The sequence below is a fragment of the Elephas maximus genome, chromosome 2, assembly GCF_024166365.1.
Source record: "Elephas maximus indicus isolate mEleMax1 chromosome 2, mEleMax1 primary haplotype, whole genome shotgun sequence".
In the NCBI taxonomy this organism is placed as follows: Eukaryota; Metazoa; Chordata; class Mammalia; order Proboscidea; family Elephantidae; genus Elephas; species Elephas maximus.
Window position 1 is genome coordinate 87518741 of NC_064820.1, and position 21513 is coordinate 87540253.

Genomic DNA, 21513 nt, shown 5'->3' on the forward strand with positions numbered 1-21513 from the left:
TTCTGCAGAGCCAGTTTGTAGGTAGCCACGATATTCTGATACCCTGGATGAACTAGGGAAAGTCCTGTTAGAGTAGGTGACCAGTCAAATCTATAAAATACTATTCAACAGGTGTACTTTATTTCTTTAAAGTATTTACGGTAATTTCTAACAGACTATCAAAATATTCTTAGGGAAAGGTCCTCTTGAAGACATGCCTTAATGACTAAATTAGCTTATCAATTGTAAATAAGTATTCTAAAGTGTATAAGCTTCTAGTGTTAGGAAATAAAATCATTTCTCAACAATCTTATTTATATGGTTTATTTCAGAAATACTCTCTTTTACCAATAAATAATATTAAGATAAATTTAGCTCAACCATTAATTTTCTTTATTAACCCTCCCCCCTCCCCACCCCCCAAAAAAACCACTGCCATCAAGTTGATTCTGACTCATAGTGACCCTAGTATGGCCAAATTAATGAGACCATGTATATGTGGAATTCTTTCAAGCCTGTAATTGGATATTTCACATCTAATTTTGCTTTTTTGGTTTTATAATGTTCATTGGGGTGTTACAACTTCTAGACATTGAAGTCTGTAATGCCACATAGTGGCTTCATCCTTTGTGCATTTAAATTTCTTACATTTTCTCATTTCAGTTATTTACTGGCTTATCATTCCTATTTTTTCAAGCTTAAACCAAAAAAAAAAAAAAAAAAAAACCCAGTGCCTTCAAGTCGATTCCAACTCATAGCAACCTTATAGGACAGAGTAGAACTGCCCCATAGAGTTTCCAAGGAGCGCCTGGCAGATTCTCACTGCTGACCCTTTGGGTTTTCAACCTTAGTGAAACATAAATGAAGTACACTACACTGCACATATTTAAAGTGTACAAATTTGATCATTTTGACATATGTGCACCCAAGAAATCATTGCTATAATCAAATTAACACATATTTTCATCACTCTCAAAAGTTTTTAATGCCTCTTTGTAATCTACCCTTCTTGCTGCTTCCACCTCTAGGCAACCACTGATCTGCTTTCTCTCATTGTAGATTTGTTTGTGTTTTCTAGAATTTTATATAAATGGAATCATATAATGTATACTCTTGCAAAATGAATTTGATATTCTTCTACATTGCTACATGTATTAAAGTTTTGTATTACTGAGTAGTATTCCATTGTATGATATACTACAATTGATTTATCTACTCACCTGTTGATGGACATTTGCTTTTCCCCCGCTTTTTACTATTTCAAATAAAGTTGCTATGAATATTCATGTACAAGTCTTTGGGCATATATTTTCATTTCTCTTGGGTAAATGCCTAGGAATGAAATGGTTGGATTATATGGTATGCGTATGTTTAACTTTTTAAGAAATTGCCAAACCGCTTTCCAAAGTGGTTATCCCCTTGTGCCCTCTACCTTTCTGCCAGCATTGTGTGAGAATTCCAGACACTGCAAGTCCTCACAGGACGTGGTATTGCAGTGGGTTACTGCAGAGAAAATATTTTTTACATTTATGTATGTTTAGTATTTTCTGAACAAATTTGACTAGGGTTAAAAGATAAGCCTTGGAAGTTAGTATGAGGTTTACCTCCTCAGAGGCATGGGTTTACACTTTAAGGGGTATAGAGACCCAGGATCAGGGAAACTTCCCAGAGATTGTAAACCTAGAAGGGCTTGTCTTATCTTCCCCCTGGAAACATTCATTTACGTATCAGAAGTGTGAGACTTGAAACCCTTGCCTCTGTCCTTCATGGTGGAGTTATTTGCTCCCAGTCTGAATCAACTCGATGGCAATGGGCTTAAAGGATTATAAAACCCCATTTATATTCTGAAGGAACCCTGGTGGCTCAGTGGTTAAGAACTTGACTGCTAACTGAAAGGTTGGCGGTTCAAACCCACCAGCTGCTCCATTGGAGAAAGATGTGGCAATATGCTTCTCTAAACATTACAACCTTGGAAACCCTATGGGACAATTCTACTCTGTCCTATAGGGTTGCAATAGAATAGACTCAACAGCAAGGGATTTGGTTTCATTGTGTTTACTTATATTCCGGGGTTGGAACCCAGGATCCTTTCCTCTTCTCCTTCCAAGGACAATTTGTTTAAATTAAGGGGGCAAAGATCTCACTCTTTCAGAAGCCAAAGGAGATGGCTATCCCTCTCCTACATAAACTCCCAGATTCATACATTTGGGGTTTCTCACCTTTATTATAAATCCCAATATGTTTAGGATGACATCTGGCCCTCATCACATTGTGAAAGGGGAAGAATTGGCTTAAAAGGGGAACTGATGTGGTTATTGCTATGCGTAATAATTAATCTGTGTCTGCTTCAGGAAATCTTGTGTTCACTTTCAGGATTATGTGAATAAATATGGATATTAAAAACCTAATGGTCAGATTTTTTTGTCTTGTTTTTAAGTTACAACCATTCTGAATGGTATACCAAGGTATCTCATTGTGGTTTTATTTTCTATTTCCCTGATGACAAATGATGCTGAACATCTTAAGACGTAATTATTGGCTATTTGTATATTTTCCTTTGTGAGCCTATTCAAGTCATTTGCCCATATTTAATTGGGTTGTCTTAGTGGTTTTTTATTATTGAGTTAGTAGTATTATTTATGTATTCTGGATGTAGGTCCTTTGTGTATATGTGTTGTGAACATTTTCACCCATTCTGTGGCTTGTCTTTGCTGTTTTCTTAACAGTGTCTTTTGAAGAGCAGAAGTTTTTTGTTCTGATGAAGTCCAATGTATCACTTTCTTTTATGGTTCATGCTTTTTGTGTTTTATTTAAGAAACCACTGCTTACCCCACAATTACAAAAACATTCTCTTCTATAAGTTCTGTAGTTTTAGATATTACATTAAGGTCTATGATCCATTTTGAGTCAATTTTAGTGTGTAGTGTTAGTAAAGTTCATTCCTATTTTGATGGACTGTGCTGTGTCTGTTTTCTTAGGCTGTCTCTCAAGTTTGGTGATGGTGAAAATTCTGAAGGTCTCTATGTAAGGTAGGTTTTAAGACCAAAAAATGTGTAAACATATTATATTTGCAACAGGGATACCACATTGAAGTATCATAGCTTCAGCACTTCAGATTAGCTCTATATAATTTACTCATTCAACACATAGGTATCAAGGCCTTGCTGTGTGCCAAATAGTGTGACATGTGAAATGCCACATGTACCTAATTCCACTGATGAGTCAGTGGTATTACTAAAGGATCCTGTAATAATTTTTCCTCTAGTTTTTATCATTCAGTTATTTTATTCCCCCATCTCCTGAATTACAGACCTAGAAAATACATGAACCTAAGAATGTGATACCTTTTTCCCATGAGCAAGAATAAAATATAAATAAAGCTGTAGGAGCCAAGGCTCTGGCTTATAGTTAATTTCTGTAGTTCCTTACAATGGATCATACTTATCATTTAATACCGACAAAGCCTCTGTTGCCTGAATTTCCCAGCAGACAGTCAATCCAGGCCTACATTTTTCTGTGTTTATTTACGGAAGGACACATCTCCCAACAGTGGTTATCTGAACTCAGGAGCTGCTGATGGAAAACAAACAAAAACAAAACTAACAAAAAACCAATTTGAAGGCATTTAATTTTCTTATAAAAATATAGTGTCTCCCAAAGGACACCAATTTTTAGTGATAACGAGCATTTGTGTCATTAAAAATTACTTGGGAAACCAGCAGGCTATGCTGGGGTAATCTTTCATAAGCCGCTGTAAAAATATTTATAAGATTCCAGAGAAAAGGGGTCCTGTGGTCAACTGTGTTTGGGAAAACCTGCACACCATGCCTCCTCCTGGAGATTCACAGTGTAAATTTGTGTGTTAAAGTTTCTGAGAAGACTTGCTCTTAGGGAATTCTGTTGTGTACTGTACTTTTGATTACCCTGGTGTTTCACATGTTTAAGCTTGGAAAGCTTTCTTCTCCAGAACACTTGCTAGCATATCATGGGACATTAGTGTTTCATTGGTTATCTTTTAGAAAATGCAGCCCTCTTCTCTCAGAGCAACTTTATAAGAAAAACAGAAGCCTGTAAGTTTACCAAATACATACGTATCTGCTCAATACAGAATGAGGAACATATTTTATGCATAGTAAACCAAAATCAAACCAAATCCTTTGCTGTTGAGTCAACTCCAACTTACAGCAACCCTGCAGGACAGAGTAGAACTGCCCCAAGGCTGTAATCTTTATGGAAGCAAACTGCCACATCTTTCTCCTGTGGAGTGGCTGGTGGGTTTGAACTGCTGATCTTTTGGTTAGCAGCCAAGCCCTTAACCACTGTGCCACCAGAGCTCCTTTTATGCATAATAGCACTTTTTTTTCCAAATATAAAATGGCTTTATTTTTTTTTCTGATGATAAAGGTATAAGGGTACCTCAAAAAGTATTGCTACTAGGGTCCTAATTCATACATGCATGGGCTTATTCCAAACAAAGTATGTTTAAATATGTCTCTGCAATCAGTGGCTGGCTGTAAGCAAGTTCTCTCAGTAATACACTTGTCTTAGTCTTGTTATGATGCCTTCAGGAAAAAAAAAAAAAAAGGATGTTTTTTGTGCCAGGAAAAAAAAACAATTTTGACATCAGGGCTAATATAAATTTTTTAGCAAAACTCAAGTGGACATCTTCCCAAATCATTGAAGCTTTGCAACAAGTTTATGGGAGTGCTTTCCCACATAAAATGAGAGTCTTTAGATAGATCAAGCATTTTAAGGATGGTTGGAAAGACCTTAAATATGAGCCAAGAGAGGAAGACCTCTCAGAAGGTCATGGTGACTGTTTTTTTGGGATTCCAAAGGGGTAATCTTGATAAATTTTCTTCAAGGACATAGGAAGATCACAAGGGCTTATTATGAAGAAGTTTTAAGAAAATTGAAAACTGCATTGGTGAGAAAAAGGCCAGGAAATTTGCACTGAGGAATTTTTTTCTATCATAACAATGTATCTGCTCATTCTTTGAGGGTAGCAATTCCTATGAGAATTTCATTGAGAAACCTTACCCCATCCACCCTACAGCCCTGATCTGGTCCCTTCAGGCTTCTTTTTGTTCCCAAAACTCAAAAAACACTTAAAAGGAACGTGATTTGTGTCTCTTGAGGATGTCAAAACTGCTGTTTTTGACATGGTGTAAATCGAAGAGCACAGAATTCTTCGGGAAAGGGTTAGAGAGATGGAAACACCGCCTTCGGAAGTGTATAGACCTAGATGGAGGTTATGTCGAGAAGTAATAGCTTCACATTTTGATATTTTTGTTTAATAAAATTTCTATGTTTTTGTAGCAATATTTTTTTACTTAACCTCATATGTGGCAGACACTGACAGTGATCTGTCTATATACCCACGGGCCTTTCCATCTGAGAGCACCACAGCCTACCAGCTCAACTTCAACTGCCAACATCTCTTTGCATAAGGCTTTCTCTGGCCAAAGGGGTCCACTGCATTCCACCCTACCCCAGAAAACCTCAATCAAAGATTGAAGTGTATAAACACGCCAGCTCCCTCACCCTCAGATGATATAACTCAGAGGCATGTGCTCTACCCTGGCTCCCAGGGTTCCCCATGGGGCTTAAGCCCCAGGTGCCCACAGTAGAAACTGGTTTAATAACCTATCCTTTACTGGCTGCCTCCCCTTGCTCTGTCATTTTTCTACTTCTCACTCTATATATTTGTTGAATGAATAAATTCCCAAATAAATCTGGGCTCACCTCCCAAAAATACTTCGTGTATTCACATCCTTATCTCAGGGTCAGCTTCTGAAAGCGCCCAAACTATAATATAGTAATACATATTCACTCTAAAAGGAAAAATCAGAAAATCCTGAACTAAAAATCACCCATAATCCATCTACCAGTTATAATCACTATTAAGGTTTTTATCTGCCCTTCCAGATTTTTCTTTATGCAGTCATACATTTTTTAATGAAGAAAAAGATCATGACATATGTACATTATAATTTTTTCATGGCCAAAGAACATTCCATTCCAAAACGGTTAAGAGTAAGGACTCCATCCTCAGATTGGATTCCAAACCCAGCTCCAGTACTTACTCCTTTGATGAGTACATATCCCCTCATAGTTTAGATTCCTCGTCTGGGAAATGAGGATAACAATAGCACCTATCTCACAGTGTTGTGGTGAAGATGGAATAAAATAATACATACAAAGAACACAGAAGGCTTCCTGGCACATAGTAAGAGCTTTTACTAATATTTTAAACCATAATTATTTAGCCAATTTTCTATTCATGTACAGAGTCCCTGGCTGATGCGATGGTTAATGTACTTGGCTGCTAACCAAAAGGTTGGAGGTTCAAGTCTATCTGGACATGTCTCCAAAGAAAGGGACTCCCTTTCTTCCTTAAGAGCAGGTGCCATTGGCTCATGGTGACCCCATATGTTACAAACTGCAACTGTGCTCCATAGGGCTTTCATAACTGTGATCTTTTGGAAGCAAATCACCAGGCCTTTCTTTCGAGATGCCTCTGGGTGGATTCGAACCACTGAGCTTTTAGTTAGTAGTGGAGTGCTTAACCATTTGCACCACTTAGGCTCTCTTCTTCCTTAGTCGGACTAAAAAGATTCTGTCATTCTGGAGAAGGTGCTGATAATGAAGGAGGCACTCTCAGACTAGCAAGGACCCTTTTGCTTCTTTCCCCTCATAAATGCTTTCATCACTTAGAGGAAAGCTAAGGGAAGGGCAGCTGAAGGCAACTGGTATACTGGATATTGTATGCGTTTTTTTTCTTAACACAATTAAAAAAAAAGATAAACACATAATTGTTGATTCTAAAAAAGGAAAAGAAAAACAAGTTTTTTTTTTTTTTTTTCTTTTGTAGGAATTTATGTTGCTCACTTTTGCGGGATGCCCTGTCATTTGCTGTCATTTCCTCCCACCAGGTGGCTCTCATTGGAACCAGACAAGGGAAACCTCTCCCCAAGCCAGTTATACTACCTGACAAAAGAGGGAGCCCTTGCACTGCTTATAGACGATATCCTGGGTCAGCAAACACAGCAAAAGTGCTTTGGGAGTAATATTGTTTTATAATTATTTTCAGATTCGTCCTCACCAATAACAAGTTGTCAGTCCAGAGCTGGTTTAGTTTACACCGAGTTGAGATTATCTTCAATAACTCAGTCCAAGCAGCTTTTAATGCAACTGGCATGTATGCTCCGTCATGTTACTCCTACTACTGCCAGCACGTCAGCAACCTGCAGCGGTATGATGCCCTCTTGTTGCCCAGAGACCCGGATGGTATCCCAAGCCTGTGGGAGGTCACTTTCATTGATTTCCAGGTAATAAATAGCTAAAACATCTCCTCAGTACACCTGTGTTTTTGGTGCCAAACAAGTTCAGTCTTTGGTTGAAAGCACCTGGAACATAGACGCTTAAGGAAAATAGAGAAACTCGTTGCCAATGAGTCAACTCAGACTCCTAGCGACCCTACAGGACAGAGTAGAACTGCTTCATAGCGTTTCCAAGGGGCAGCTGAGGGTTTTGAACTGCTGACCTTTTGGTTAGCAGCCTGAGCTCTGAACCACTGTGCCACCAGAGCTCCAAGAGAGGAGAAGGTGCCTTTAAAATAATAAAAATAATATTAGTGTTTTTATCTTTATCTTGTAAGGTATGAAATGAAATGGGATAGAGTATGCCCTCTCCTGTGTCCTTTCCCACCCCCACTCTTCCCTAAGGGTTTGCTTTCACATTCAGGTTTATCCCGTCACTAATAATTATCAGTGAGGAATGCCAGCCACACAAGCCCCAGTGAAGCTGTGGCATGAAGCCCAGTGACTGACATTTCCTGGAGTAAGAGGTCCTTCTGGGGAGAGGAATTGTCAGATAATTGTTTTATTTCCTTTGGGGGAGTGGAGCACTGATCCTATGGGGGCAGATAAGAGGTGCATCTGTAGCCTGAGTGACAGCTTTGGCAGTTAGCATAGGAATGGAGCTGTCAGCCAGGGAGTCAAAAATATCCCCAAGATTCTTTGGAAAGTGTTTTCGAAAAGGAATGGGGGCGTAACACGTTTCTTTTCACCACTGAAATCTCAGGCTGAGACATTCTGGCAGGTTTTTCTGCCCTGTTTAATTGCAAAAGAAGCTTAATTTGGTCTTAAAACTAACTGAAAGAGCAGGCAGGGATTTGCTTGTCTCTTTCATGGGCACTTTGCAACCTTTTCTACACACACACACACACACACACTTTATCTCTCTCTCTATCTCTCTGTATCTATCTATCTATCATCTACCTACCTATCTATCTATCTGTGTATTCATTTCACTTTGGGGTAGGAATTTGTGTTTTGGAGTCAGATATATCTGGGTTCATATTCCTACTTGGGCAAGCTACTTCTCTCAGTTTCTGATCTCCCTTTATGGATGCAAAGAAAACATGGCCTAATATATGTGGAAACCCTCAGGACTATGTCAGGCACGAATTAACAGTAGCTATTACTACTTCTGAGTCCCCTCTGTCTGTGTGTGCTGCTGTAGTCATTTTACATACTTTGTCTTCAAAACTTATTTATCAAAATGCTGCAAGATAGTTGTTTTTAGTCCTGTTTTACAAATCAGGTGACTTTTCAAAGTGATATAGCTGGTAAGTAGTGGAAGTAAAGTTTGAATTCTGGAATGCCTGGCTCCAAAAACACACACACACACTACACACACAAATTATATACAGTGAAACCTGTGAGAACTGGAACTTGATGGGCCTGCCTTGTTTTTCCAGGTCTCAAAAGCTTTCTGCCTTTAACTGGGTGCAGTCTTACTACTTTTCTATCGCTCATTTTAGTGGAAAATATTTGAATTTTCCTTCTCCGAAAAGTTTCTGCCTTATATAGGTTCTGGCTTTCACAGGTTTTACTGCTAACCAAAAGGTCGGCAGTTCGAAACCACCAGCCACTCCTTGGAAACCCTATGGAGCAGTTCTACTCTGCCCCCCAGAACCCAGGGCTGTCGAGTCAATTCCGACTCATAGCGACCCTATAGGACAGAGTAGAACTGCCCCATAGAGTTTCCAAGGAGCGCCTGGCGGATTCAAACTGCTGACCTTTTGGTTAGCAGCTGTAGCATTTAACCACTAAGCCACCAGGGTTTCCAGTCTGTCCTAGAGGGTCATTATCAGTCGGAATCGACTCAACAGCAGTGGGTTTTTATATACATATATATATATGTTTTCTGTTTCCTATTTCTCTTCCTTTAAAAGGAAGGAACAGGCAGGGAAGGAAGTGAGGAATAATGAAAACAAGGAAAAATTCATGCATAATTTCCCTTAATTAGAAAAGGGTAATTAATGATTTGTATCTTCACCTTGGAAACACTGGTGGCGTAGTGGTTAAGTGCTACGGCTGCTAACCAAAGGGTTGGCAGTTCGAGTCCACCAGGCGCTCCTTGGAAACTCTATGGGGCAGTTCTACTCTGTTCTATAGGGTCGCTATGAGTCGGAATCAACTCGACGGCACTGGGTTTGGTTTTTTTTGGTTTGTATCTTCACCTTATTCCAGAAATGACTTAAGGTAACTGACATAAATAATGTAAGAAAAATAACTTGAAAAAATAGGCAAAGTAATGGGGATTACAAAAAGACAAAGGAAGAAAAGATCAGTTAGAGTCACAGTGAGGTTGGTGCAATGCACAAAACCACAAAACCACAGAAGCATCTGTCTGCCCTTGCTGACACAGTAAAATTTGCCTCCAAAGCCTTAGAGCATCCAGCGTAAGAAAGACTCCTACCCAGTTACATGTTCACAGGTCCCTAAGTCTACTGCAAATTTGTTTTTGAGGAGTGCATCCATCCCTGGTGTCTTAGTTTGGTAGTACTGCTGTAACAGAAATACAAGTATGTAGCTTTAATGAACAGAAATTTATTTTCTCACAGTTCAGGAGGCTAGAAGTCTGAATTTAGGGAGGCAGAGCTAGGCGAAGACTTCCTCACTCTATTGGCTCTGGAGGAAGGCCCTTGTCTCTTTTCAGCTTCTGTTCCTCAGTTCCTTGGTGATCTATCTTCCCCCACCTGTGTTTCCTTGATTCTGTGCCTCATCTGCTCTTTTTATACCTAAAAAGTGATTGGTTTAAGGCACATCTTACACTGATATGGCATTATTAACATAACAAAGAATACCTTAGGGGTTAGGATATACAACACACATTTTGGGGGGATGAAATTCAGTCTATAACACCTGGCATTGGGTATTTGTACCCACATCTGCAAATTCATAAGATTTTCACTGGTTATTTATTTTCAGAAGTAGACCACTGGGCCCTTCTTCCTAGTCTGTCTTAGTCTGGAAGCTCAGCTGAAATCTGTCTGCCATGTGTGACTGTGCTGGTATTTGAATACCAGTGGTATAGCTTCCAGCATCACAGCAACACACACGCCCCCATAGTATGACAAACTGACAGATGTGTGGATAAATGGGAATAAGATTGAAGTTGTCAAAGATTTCATTTTATTTGGATCCACAAACAACAACCATGGAAACAGCAATCAAGAGATCAAAGGACATATTGCATTGGGCAGATCTGCTGCAAAAGACCTCTTTAAAGTGTTAAAAGGCAGAGATATCACTTTGAAGACTAAGGTGTGCCTAATCCAAGCCATAGTATTTTCAATCACCTCATATGCATGCAAAATCTGGACAATAAATACGGAAGACTGAAGAAGAATTGATGCCTTTGAATTGTGTTAGTGAAGAATATCGAATATCCCATGGACTGCCAAAAGAACGAACAAGTCTGTTTTGGGAGAGGTACAACCAGAAGCAAAGATGGCGAGACTACGTCACACATATTTTGGACATGTTATCAGGAGGGATCAGTCCCTGGAGAAGGACATCATGCTTGGTAAAGAGGAGGATCAGCCAAAAAAAAAAAAAAGGAAGACCCTCAATGAGATGGATTGACACAGTGGCCTTAAAAATGGGCTCAAGCATAACAACAAATGTGAGGATGGTGCAGGATGAGGTGGTGTTTTTCTGTTGTGCATAGGGTCACTGTGAGTCATAACTGACTTAATGGCACCTAATAACACCTAACAACAACCCACATCCTCAACAGCATGCTTGCAGTAAACACAGCATTGCATGTCGTAATGGCCTTGTTAAACATTCTTAATGTGAGAAGTTGGCAGAATGTAAGCTCAGCCCAGGAGAAAAATGGTAGTGGTGATAATGGTGGCTGAAGTAGGTGTACAAAAGCATGCTGTCCACATCTGCAGCTTTGCTTATCTGGCTTATCCCAGAAATAAAGAATTTAGTGATTATAATGTGCTTGGAAAACTCAGATACCTCAGGTAAATGAATGAAGTGGACCAAGTGGGGAAAGTGGCAAAGTAGAGCCACCATCTCAAGGGGCATTTTTAATTCAACTCCAGCTGATGTTTTGCTTCGTAGGAATGCAGGCCCAGCATTGCTGAGTCTTCTGACTTTTCAATAGAAGCTAGCAATCTGGATTTTTATGGGAAATTTTGTGGATACTCCAAACTTTGGGCTAAAAAACAAAACTCACCTATGGACTAGATACAGCATGTTTACAACCTCTAGTCCAAAAGAGTGAATCGACAACTTATCCTTCAGACATTCTCCTCAGAGACCATTCTCAACTGGGTCTTGTGAAGAATTAAGTGGCAGTCAATCAAAGGACATTCTCTTTGGCTGTCTTGCAGCAGCAAATATGAGGTGATGTTATGTTGTTCAGAAATTTGACTTTTCAGACACTAGCCTGAAGAGAAGACCTGTGTTTTTTCATAGAGGGGGTGGACCAAGGATCCCAGAAGCCAGGCCAAGAGATTTTTTCCAGAACTTGTTACGGGTTCAATATAGAGCACAGATAATTGGATGAACAAGTCTCTAAATTCTGTGGCAAAATCCGTGATGTCTTAGGCTGGGTTTTCTAGAGGAGCAAAACCAGTGAAGTATATTATTATGGATTGAATTGTGCCCCCCCAGCCCAAAATGTGTGTCAACTTGGCTAGACTATGATTTCCAGTATCGTGTGATTGTCCACCATTTTTTCATCTGATGTGATTTTCTTGTGTGTTGTAAATCCTATCTCTATGATGTTAATGAGGCAGGACTCAATCTATAAGATTAGGTTGTATTTTGAGTCAATCTCTTTTGAGATATAAAAGAGAGAAGCGAGCAGAGAGACAGGGGGACCTCATGATTCCAAAAAAGAGAAGAACCAGGAAGGGGGCCTGTCCTTTGGACCCAGGGTCCCTGTGCTAAGGAACTCCTAGACCAAGGGAAGAGTGATGACAAGGACCTTCCCCCAGAGCAGAGGAAGCCTTGCTCTGGAGCTGGTGCTCTGAATTCAAACTTCTAGCCTCCTAGACTGTGAGAGAATAAATTTCTCTTTGTCAAAGGCATCCATTTGTGATATTTATGTTATAGAAGCACTAGATAATTAAGATATGGATACATATAAATGTATATACAGAGAGATTTATTTCAAGAAAATGGCTCACACAGTTGTGGAGGCTGTAAGGTCCCAAATCCATGGCTTATGTGTTAGGCTGGAGGCTTCTTCTGACCCACGTGGTTGCAGGGGCTTATGAGCCCAAGATCAGCAGGTCAGATGGTAGGCTGCTTGCTCACGGTGCTGTGGGAGCTGGCAAATCCCAAAATCTGCGGATAAGATGGCAGGCTGCTGGCTCACATCCCAAGAACCAGAGGCCAGAGGATGGCGAGTCGAATGCAATATTGAGAGAGGAAGAGCATTGTCAGAAAATCCATATATATTGGATGCAGGCCACACCGCCAAGGAAACTCTGCTTTCAACTGATTCTTTGCTCACAACAGATCACATCATGGACAGTGATTACATCATACCTGCCAGACCACTGAGAATCATGGCCTAGCCAATTTATATATAACCTTAACCATTGTAGGTGTTACCTTGGTTTCCTAGGGCTGCATAACAAAGGACCAAAAATTGGCAACTGAGAACAACAGAAATTTATTTTCTCATCATTCTAGAAGCTAGAAATCTGAAATCAAGGTGTTGGGAGGGCCACACTCCCTCTGAGGTTCTAGGAAAGAATCTGTTCATGCTTCTCTCCTAGCATCTGGTGGCTTTCAGAAAACATAGGCATTTCTTGGCTTGTAGCATCATCACTCCAGTATCTACATCTGTCATCACAAGGTACACTTCCTTCTGTGTGTCTACGTCTCTGTCCAAATTTCCCTCTTCTTAAAAGGACACCAGTCATACTGGATTTAGAGAAACCTTGATGGCATAGTGGTCAAGAGCTATGGGTGCTAACCAAAAGGTCAGCAGTTCGAATCCACCAGGTGGTCCTTGGAAAATCTATAGGGCAGTTCTACTCTGTCCTATAGGGTCACTATGAGTCGAACTAGACTTTATGGCAACGGGTTTGGGTTTTTTTTTTTAATAAGCCAGCAAGCCCTGTTAGTACAGTAGTCAAGAACTTGGCTACTAACCAAAAGGCCAGCAGTTCAAATCCACCAGCTGCTCCTTGGAAACCCTATGGGACAGTTCTACTCTGTCCTATAGGGTCACTATAGGTCAGCATCAACTTGAGGGCAATGGGTTTTATAGTCCAGTACAACCTCATCTTAACTTGGTAACATCTGCAAAGATCCTATTTCCAAGTAAGGTAAAATTCACGTGTTCTATGTGGATACGAATTTTGGAGTGACACTATTCAACCCAGTACAGGTGGCCACAATAATTGTAACAGAAAAATGACAAAAATCCCACTTATCATAAAAACCTTAAAAAGATCTTAAATTTAAAGCACTCATAGATAATTCAACTTGGGAAAGCCAACTAAGTGACTGAATGAGGTGAGCCTGTGTCGGGTCATTACTCCAAAAGGCAGTTGAATGTGGAACTGCCTTCCACAAATGATTACGCTGGTTTTAGACTAGTTGCACTGTAACCCTTTTTCTTTCACTTTGACAGTGTTTAGATATTAGACTGAGTCCTTAGTGTCTCCTAATTTCAAGAAATTAAACCACTTCATATGCACATATGAGAAAGCTTTTCTAGTTATTGTCTGGGCAAGATGAAAGGAAAGGCTGGCTTATCTAAAAGTGGTACCAAGTCTGTACAGAATGATTGATAAAGAGGTAGAGACAGGAAGCAGAAGAGACAGAATGGACCAGCAGCTGTAGAATCATAAACCAAGAAGTGACTCTGAAGCCAGACTGCCAGGCGTGAATTCCAGCTTTATAATACTTATTAGCTGTGTGATTCTGGGCATGTTGCTTAACCTTTTTGTGCTTCAGTTACTTTATCCATAAAATGGGGATAAAAGAGTACTTACTCATAGGTCTTGTGAGTGTTAAATGAGTTAAAGTATGTCTGGCACATTGTTGGTCTTGCTGTTGTTGTTGTTGTTAGGTGTCTTCCAGTCGGTTCCAACTCATAGCGACCCCATGTACAACAGAATGAAACACTGCCTGGTCCTGTACCATCTTCACAATCATTGTTATACTTAAGCCTATTGTTGCACCCGCTGTGTCAATCCATCTCTTTGAGGGTCTTCCTCTTTTTTACTGACCCTCTGCTTTACCAAGCATGATGTCCTTCTCCAGGTACTGTTCCCTCCTGATAACATGTCCAAAGTACATGAGATGATGTCTCGTCAGCCTTGATTCTAAGGAACATTCTGACTGTACATCTTCCAAGACAGATTTGTTCACTTTTCTGGCAGTCCATTGTATATTCGATATTTTTTGCCAACACCATAATTCAAAGACGTCAGTTCTTCTTTGGCCTTCCTTATTCATTGTCCAGCTTTCACATGTATATGAGGCAATTGAAAATATCATGGCTTGAGTCAGGCTCACCTTAGTCCTCAAAGTAACATCTTTGCTTTTCAACACTTTAAAGAGGTCTTTTGCAGCAGATTTCCACAATGCAATATGTCATTTGATTTCTCGGGCGCCACTTCCATGGGTGTTGACTATTGATCCAAGTAAAATGAAATCCTTGACAACTTCAAAGTTTTCTCCATTTATCATGATGTTGCTTATTATTCAAGTTGTGAGAATTTTTGTTTCTTTACGTTGGCTTAGTGGCTAAGTGCTACGGCTGCTAACCTAAAGGGTTGGCAGATCGAATCCGCCAGGCACTCCTTGGAAACTATATGGGGCAGTTCTACTCTGTCCTATAGGGTCACTGTGCGTCAGAATTGACTCGACGGCACTGGGTTTGGTTTTTTTTTTTTTGGTTTATGTTGGGGTACAATCCATAATGAAGGATGTAGTCTTTGATCTTCATCAGTTTCAGCAAGCAAGGTTGTGTCATCTGCATATTGCAGGCTGTTAATGAGTCTTCTTTCAATCCTGATGCCATCTTCTTCTCCATATAGTCCAGTTTCTGGGATTATTTGCTTGACATATAGATTAAATAAGTGTGATGAAAGGACACAACCCCAACACATACCTTTCCTGATTTGAAGCAATGCAGTGTCCCCTCATTCTATTCAAATGACTGCCTTTTGGCCTATGTACAGGTTGCTCATGAACACAATTAAGTGTTCTGGAATTCCCATTCTTCTCAGCATTATCCATAATTTGTTATGATCCACACAGTTGAACACTTTTGCAGAGTCAATAAAACACAGGTAAGCATCTTTCTGGTATTCTCTACTTTCAGCCAAGACCCATCTGATATCAGCAAAGATATCCCTAGTTCCATATCCTCTTCTGAATCCAGCTTGAATTTCTGGCAGTTCCATGTCAATGTATGGCTGCAACCATTTTTGAATGATCTTCAGCAAAATTTTACTTTGTGTGATATTAACAATACTGTTCGATAATTTCTGCATTCTAGTGGATCAGTTTTCTTTGGAATGGTTACAAATATGAAACTCTTCCAGTCTGTTGGCCAGATAGCTGTCTTCTAAATTTCTTGGCATAGATGAGTAAGCACTTTCAGTGCTGCATCTGTTTGTTAAAACATCTCAACTGGTATTCTGTCAATTCCTGGAACTTTATTTTTCACCAATGCCTTCAGTACAGTTTGGACTTCTTTCTTCAGTATCATTAGTTCTTAATCATATACTACCTCCTGTGTATTCCTTCCATCTTCTTTTGATGCTTCCTGCATCATTCAATGTTTTGCGCATAGAATCCTTCAATATTGCAACTGGAGGCTTGAAATTTTTCTTCAGTTCTTTCAGCTTAAGAAATGCTGAATGTGTTTTCCTGTTTGGTTTTCTAACTCCAGGCCTTTGCACAGTTCATTATAGTACTTTATCTTCTTGAGCCACCCTTTGAAATCTTCTGTTTAGCTCTTTTACTTCATTATTTCTTCTATTCACTTTAGCTACTCTACATTCAAGGGTAAATTTCAGAGCCTTTTCTGACATCCATTTTGATCTTTTCTTTCTTTCCTGTCTTTTTATTGATCTTTTGCTTTCTTCATGTATGATGTCCTTGATGTCATTCCACAACTTGCCTAGTCTTTGGTCTTTGGTGTTTAATGCATCAAATCTGTTCCTGAGATGGTCTCTAAATTCACTTAGATATACTCAAGGTTGTACTTTGGCTCTCATGGACTTGCTCTAATTTTCTTCAGCTTCAACTTGAACTTGCATATGAACAATTGATGGTCTGTTCTGCAGTCAGTGCCTGGCCTTGTTTGGACTGATGATACCGAGGTTCTCTATCATCTCTTTCCACAGATGTAGTCAATTTGATTCTCGTGTGTTCGATCTGGCGAGGTCCATGTATATATAGTCACCATCTATGTTGTTGAAAAATGGTATTTTCAATGAATAAGCTTTTGGTCTTGCAAAATTCTGTCATCCAATCTCTGGCATCTTTTCTATCACCTAGGCCACATTTTCCAACTACTGATCCTTCTTCTTTGTTTCCAACTTTTGCATTCCAATCGCTAGTAATTATCAATGGATCCTGATTTGATCAATTTCAGACTTCAGAAGTTAGTAAAAATCTTCAATGTCTTCATCTTGGGTCTTAGTGGTTGGTGCATAAATGTGAATAAAATCATGTTAACTGATCCTCCTTGTAGATGTATTGATATTATCCTACCATTTACAATGTTGTACTTCAGGATGGATTGTGAAATGTTCCTTTTGATGATGAATGTGATGCCATTGTTACTCAATTTGTCATATCCAGCATGGTAGACCATATGATTGTTTGATTCAAAATGGCCAAAACCAGTCCATTTCAGCTCACTAATACCTAGGATATTGATCTTTGTGTGTTTCATTTCACTTTTGATGACTTCCAAATTTCTTAGATTCATACTTGTTACATTCCATGTTACAATTATTAAAGCATGTTTTCAGCCGTTTTGTGTCACATCATCAAATGAAGGTCCTGAAAGCTTGACTCCATCCACTTCATTAAGGTTGACTCTACTTTGAGGATGCAGCTCTTCCCCAGTCATATTTTGAGTGCCTTCCAACCTGAGAGGCTCATCTTCTGGCACTGTATCAGACAATGTTCCACTGCTATTCATAAGGTTTTCACTGGCTAATTTTTTCATATGTAGACTGCCAGATCCTTCTTTCTAGTCTGTCCTAATCTGAAAGCTCTGCTGAAACCTGTTCCACCATGGGCGACCCTACTGGTATTTGAAATTTTGGTGGCATAGCTTCTAGCATCATAGCAATGCACAAGCCACCAAGGTGTGACAAGCTGACAGATGAATGCTGTTGTTAGTTGATATCAAATCAGCTCTAACTCAGGGCAATCTTATGTATAACATAATAAAACGACGCCCAATCCTGGGTCTTCTTTATGATCCTTGGTATGTTTGAGTCCATTGTGTCAATCCATCTCATTGAGGGCTCCCCTTGCTTTTGTTGACCTTCTACTTTACCAAACATGATGTCATTTTCTAGCGAGTGTTCTTTCCTGATGACGTGTCCAAAGTAAGTGAGTCAAAGTCTTGTCATCCTCACTTCTTAGGGATATCCTGGCTGTATTTTTTCTAAGACTGACTTGTTTATTGTTTTAGCAGTTCACTGTATATTCAATATTCTTCACCAGCATCACAATTTAAGCACATCAATTCTTCTTCTGTCTTCCTTTTTCACTATCCAACTTTCATCTGCATATGAGGCAATTGAAAACTCTATGGCTTAGGTTAGATGCATCTTAGTCATCGAAGTGACATTAAAAAAAATAAAATAAAAAAACCTTTAATAAGTTTTAGCTTTTTTATTATCCAGATTTTACCTCATTGGGAATTATGACAGTCTCCCTCACAAGACATTTCCTGTCTAATCCCTGTCAATAGAATCAAAGGCGGAGGTACTTAGACTTCAACTTCTTTGCGAAAGTTATACTAACTCAAAAAATTTTGAGTGTCCTTTGAATTTTAGAGCTATCACAGCAGCTGTGCTTTTAGATGAACTGGAATATTCCTGAGCATCAGAATAAAAGATTTTATTTTAGAGCCTTGAATTTCATGAGCCTGTTAATTATGATAACCATACATCCCAGATTTCCTGGATAAGTCCTTTAAATTCAAGTTTCACTGCACCCAGAAACACACCCATATTTGTCAGATCTTATATTCAAATTATTTAGGAAAGATGGTCATTTCGTCTTAAATTTGGCTAATTAGGGGTCCAAAACTCCTAGCCCAACTGGGAAGTAGATCTTAGGAGAGAAAGAATATGTCACATCAGCTCTTTCTCTCTCCCAACAGATCCAAGGCTTTTCCATCAAAGGGGAAGAGTTTTCCAAGGCCCGAGATTGCGCCTCTTCATTTTCACCAGCCATTCTGATTGGCCTGGTGATGTCCCTGATTCTGCTGCTGGTGTTAGCCTCTGCCCTGCATACGCTCATCTACCTGTGGGATCTTGACCAGCACTACGATTTCATTGCCTCTCCTGCCCACTTCCCGCAGTTGAAAGTTCGAGTTGTAGCAGAAGAGAAGGAACTGCTGAGGAGCCAGGGAGTTGAACACTATGAACTGAGAAGCCAACAGATCTGTAAAATTTATGTTTAATGGCACATGCCTCTCTCTCCTTCCCAGCATCCACAGTGGGCTCTGACTTGAGTTGTTTCTGTTGTTCTGTGTGGTTTAACTTGTGCATTGAATGTTTTCCCTAAATGACTTGATTTAACAGAAACAACAACAAAAATGCATAATGAATTGCTTTTGAAGCATCCTTTGGCTTATTTAGATTGATTGGGTCAATGGAAAAGGCATCCCAGACATCCCAGGCATCCCTCAGAAATTTAAAAAAAAAAAAAAAAGGCTGTTTCCTCAAAGCTGCTTTGAAAACAAAGGGATGTTTCAACTTACCAGTTGCCATCAAGTCAGCTCTGACTCACAGCAACCCCATGTGTGCCAGAGAAGAGCTGTGATCCATAGTGTTTTCCATGGCTGATTATTCAGAAGTAGATCTCCAGGCTTTCTTCTCAGGTGCCTCTGAATGGACTCGAACCATCAACCTTTCTGTTAGTAGTTGAACGCATTAACTGTTGCACCACCCTGGGACACCTTGTTTCAAGTTAGTGGGACCAAAACAAACAAAATATGCAATATAGTAAAGAGAAAACAAACAAGTATAGAAATAATAAGCCCAAGGTTATCTGAAAGTTCAGAATTTAAAATATTATGAAATGTAGTTTCTATTTTTCAGAAATTATGTCCCAATTTTGTTTTAAAATATAGGTTTTTTTCTCTTTCATAGGAATGTTTTGGGAAGACTCCTGTCTGATATTGTAGAACACTATTTACGGATCTTCTTGCCATTCGGAGGCAGCCCAGTCCAATCTGTGAAGTCAGGGTAATAATTTTGGTGGAATTGTACCTTTCCAATCTGGCAGTGGTGCCAGCGGTTGTCTGATTTCTCTGTCTTAGACCTTCATAAGCTCCCTTAGCTGCTATTTGAAATTAACAGCTGAACTAAGTAAGAACAGTGTGCTTGCTATGCAAACACAGCTTCAAGGCAAACCCCCTAACGCTCTTTCCAGTGAGATAGTGTCCCCCAAACTCTCCCTTAATGGAAAGTTTGGAGCCACCATGGGTCTTCTCACCACCCCTCTCCGCCATGTGAATTTTCCCATACACTCCTTCTCAATTCTTGGCAGAGAATGAATATTGACTCACTCTGCACCCTCATCAGATCTTCTGTGTTAAAGAGCTCTTGAATGTAAAAAGTATGTCACATTTCCTTAACCAGAGTTCCACACATGACCTAGGCTCTACTAAAAATGCAGAAAACTTAGAACGCAGATATGAACAATGGAGATAGGTGTGGGAGGTCACGGACAGAGGAATTGGATCTTCTGGGCTGCTGTGGTGATGGGTCTACTGTCTAGCCTTATGTCTTAGGTGCCAAACAGTGGATGGCAATGAGCAGGGTTTCTACCAGAAGTCTCATGTTGGACATTTTTTCTGGCTACATTATCCTTGACTATGAATGTAGGTTTGGTTCTAGCTCTCTTAGAATTCTGTAAGCTCCTAGTACTCTAAAGTAAGTTACTTTCTGCTTTACTACCCGGGGTAGATTTTGTAGTCTGGAACTAAAATTCTTGATTTATGTAGATATTAACACCAGGGTGATTGCAGGGAACAGATCAGCAAGAAAATGAGAACCTAGGGTTGATAACCTGACTCCCTTTGGCTTAAAACCAGTGGGGACGTTGTTAGCACTAAGGAATGGGAAACTGATAATCCACAGCATTCAGTTGTGAAACAGATTATCAGTGTGGCTGCCTTGAATGAAGTGCCTATTGGTAGTAGGAATGGCTGTGTAATAGACTATAGGTGTAGAAAGTATGAACAGATAGTTTATTATTCAAACGGGGTCACTTTTGAGAAAGAGGGGGTACCATTAACAGTTACTGCAAAACAGCAGACAGGATGGTGCCAGGCAAATTGAGGTGGGTAGTCACCCCAGGTAGGGTGATGTCTTGTACGGTATGCTGGCTCTTGCTAACTGTGCTGGAGAGATTACAGAAAAAAGATTATAGCCAAGGTTTTAAATTTTCAGTTTAAGGCACAGAGACCCAGGAAGTTTCTATAACTGTCCTAAAATGATCTCTTACCTCTTTCCAAAGTGCTGACCTACTGAAGATCACACACCAGTCTGATTCCTTAAGTTGCTGAACAGCCTTGCAAGTGAAATTCATAGCCTTGCCAGGTCCTTTATATGAACATTAAGGCATTGATTGAGAAAGAGAGAAATCTTGCGAATAGAAACAGTAACATTTGGGAAGATTTAGAAAACTTTAAGAACATTGAACCCCCAAATCCAAAAAGCTTTTCTTGATAGCCAATGCAGCCCCTGTGAAATGAAGCTATTCTGTCCTCACTTGAAGACCCTGTGAAACCTCACCTGAGATAGTTACCATACCAAACCGGTTGCCTGTGAGTAGATGCCGGTTCATGGTGGCCCCATGTGTATCAGATTAGAACTGTACTTTGTTGGATTTTTCAGTGGCTGATTTTTCGGACATAGATTGCCAGGCCTCCAACTTTTCGGTTAGCAGCTGAGCTAGTTAACATTTTGCACCACCCAGGGACTCCTGGTTA

At 39.8% G+C, this 21513-nt stretch overlaps 1 protein-coding gene across 1 annotated transcript in view; it reads left to right on the top strand.

Moving 5' to 3' along the window:
• Positions 1-19571, top strand: part of LOC126066116 (V-type proton ATPase subunit S1-like protein) — a 35248-nt gene extending 15677 nt beyond the window's left edge. Inside the window, 3 exon segments of the mRNA XM_049866991.1 lie at positions 2958-3008; positions 7073-7310; positions 18673-19571. Coding sequence (XP_049722948.1) covers positions 2958-3008; positions 7073-7310; positions 18673-18975 — 592 coding nt within the window. The 3' untranslated portion in view covers positions 18976-19571.
• The last annotated feature ends 1942 nt before the right edge of the window (positions 19572-21513 follow it).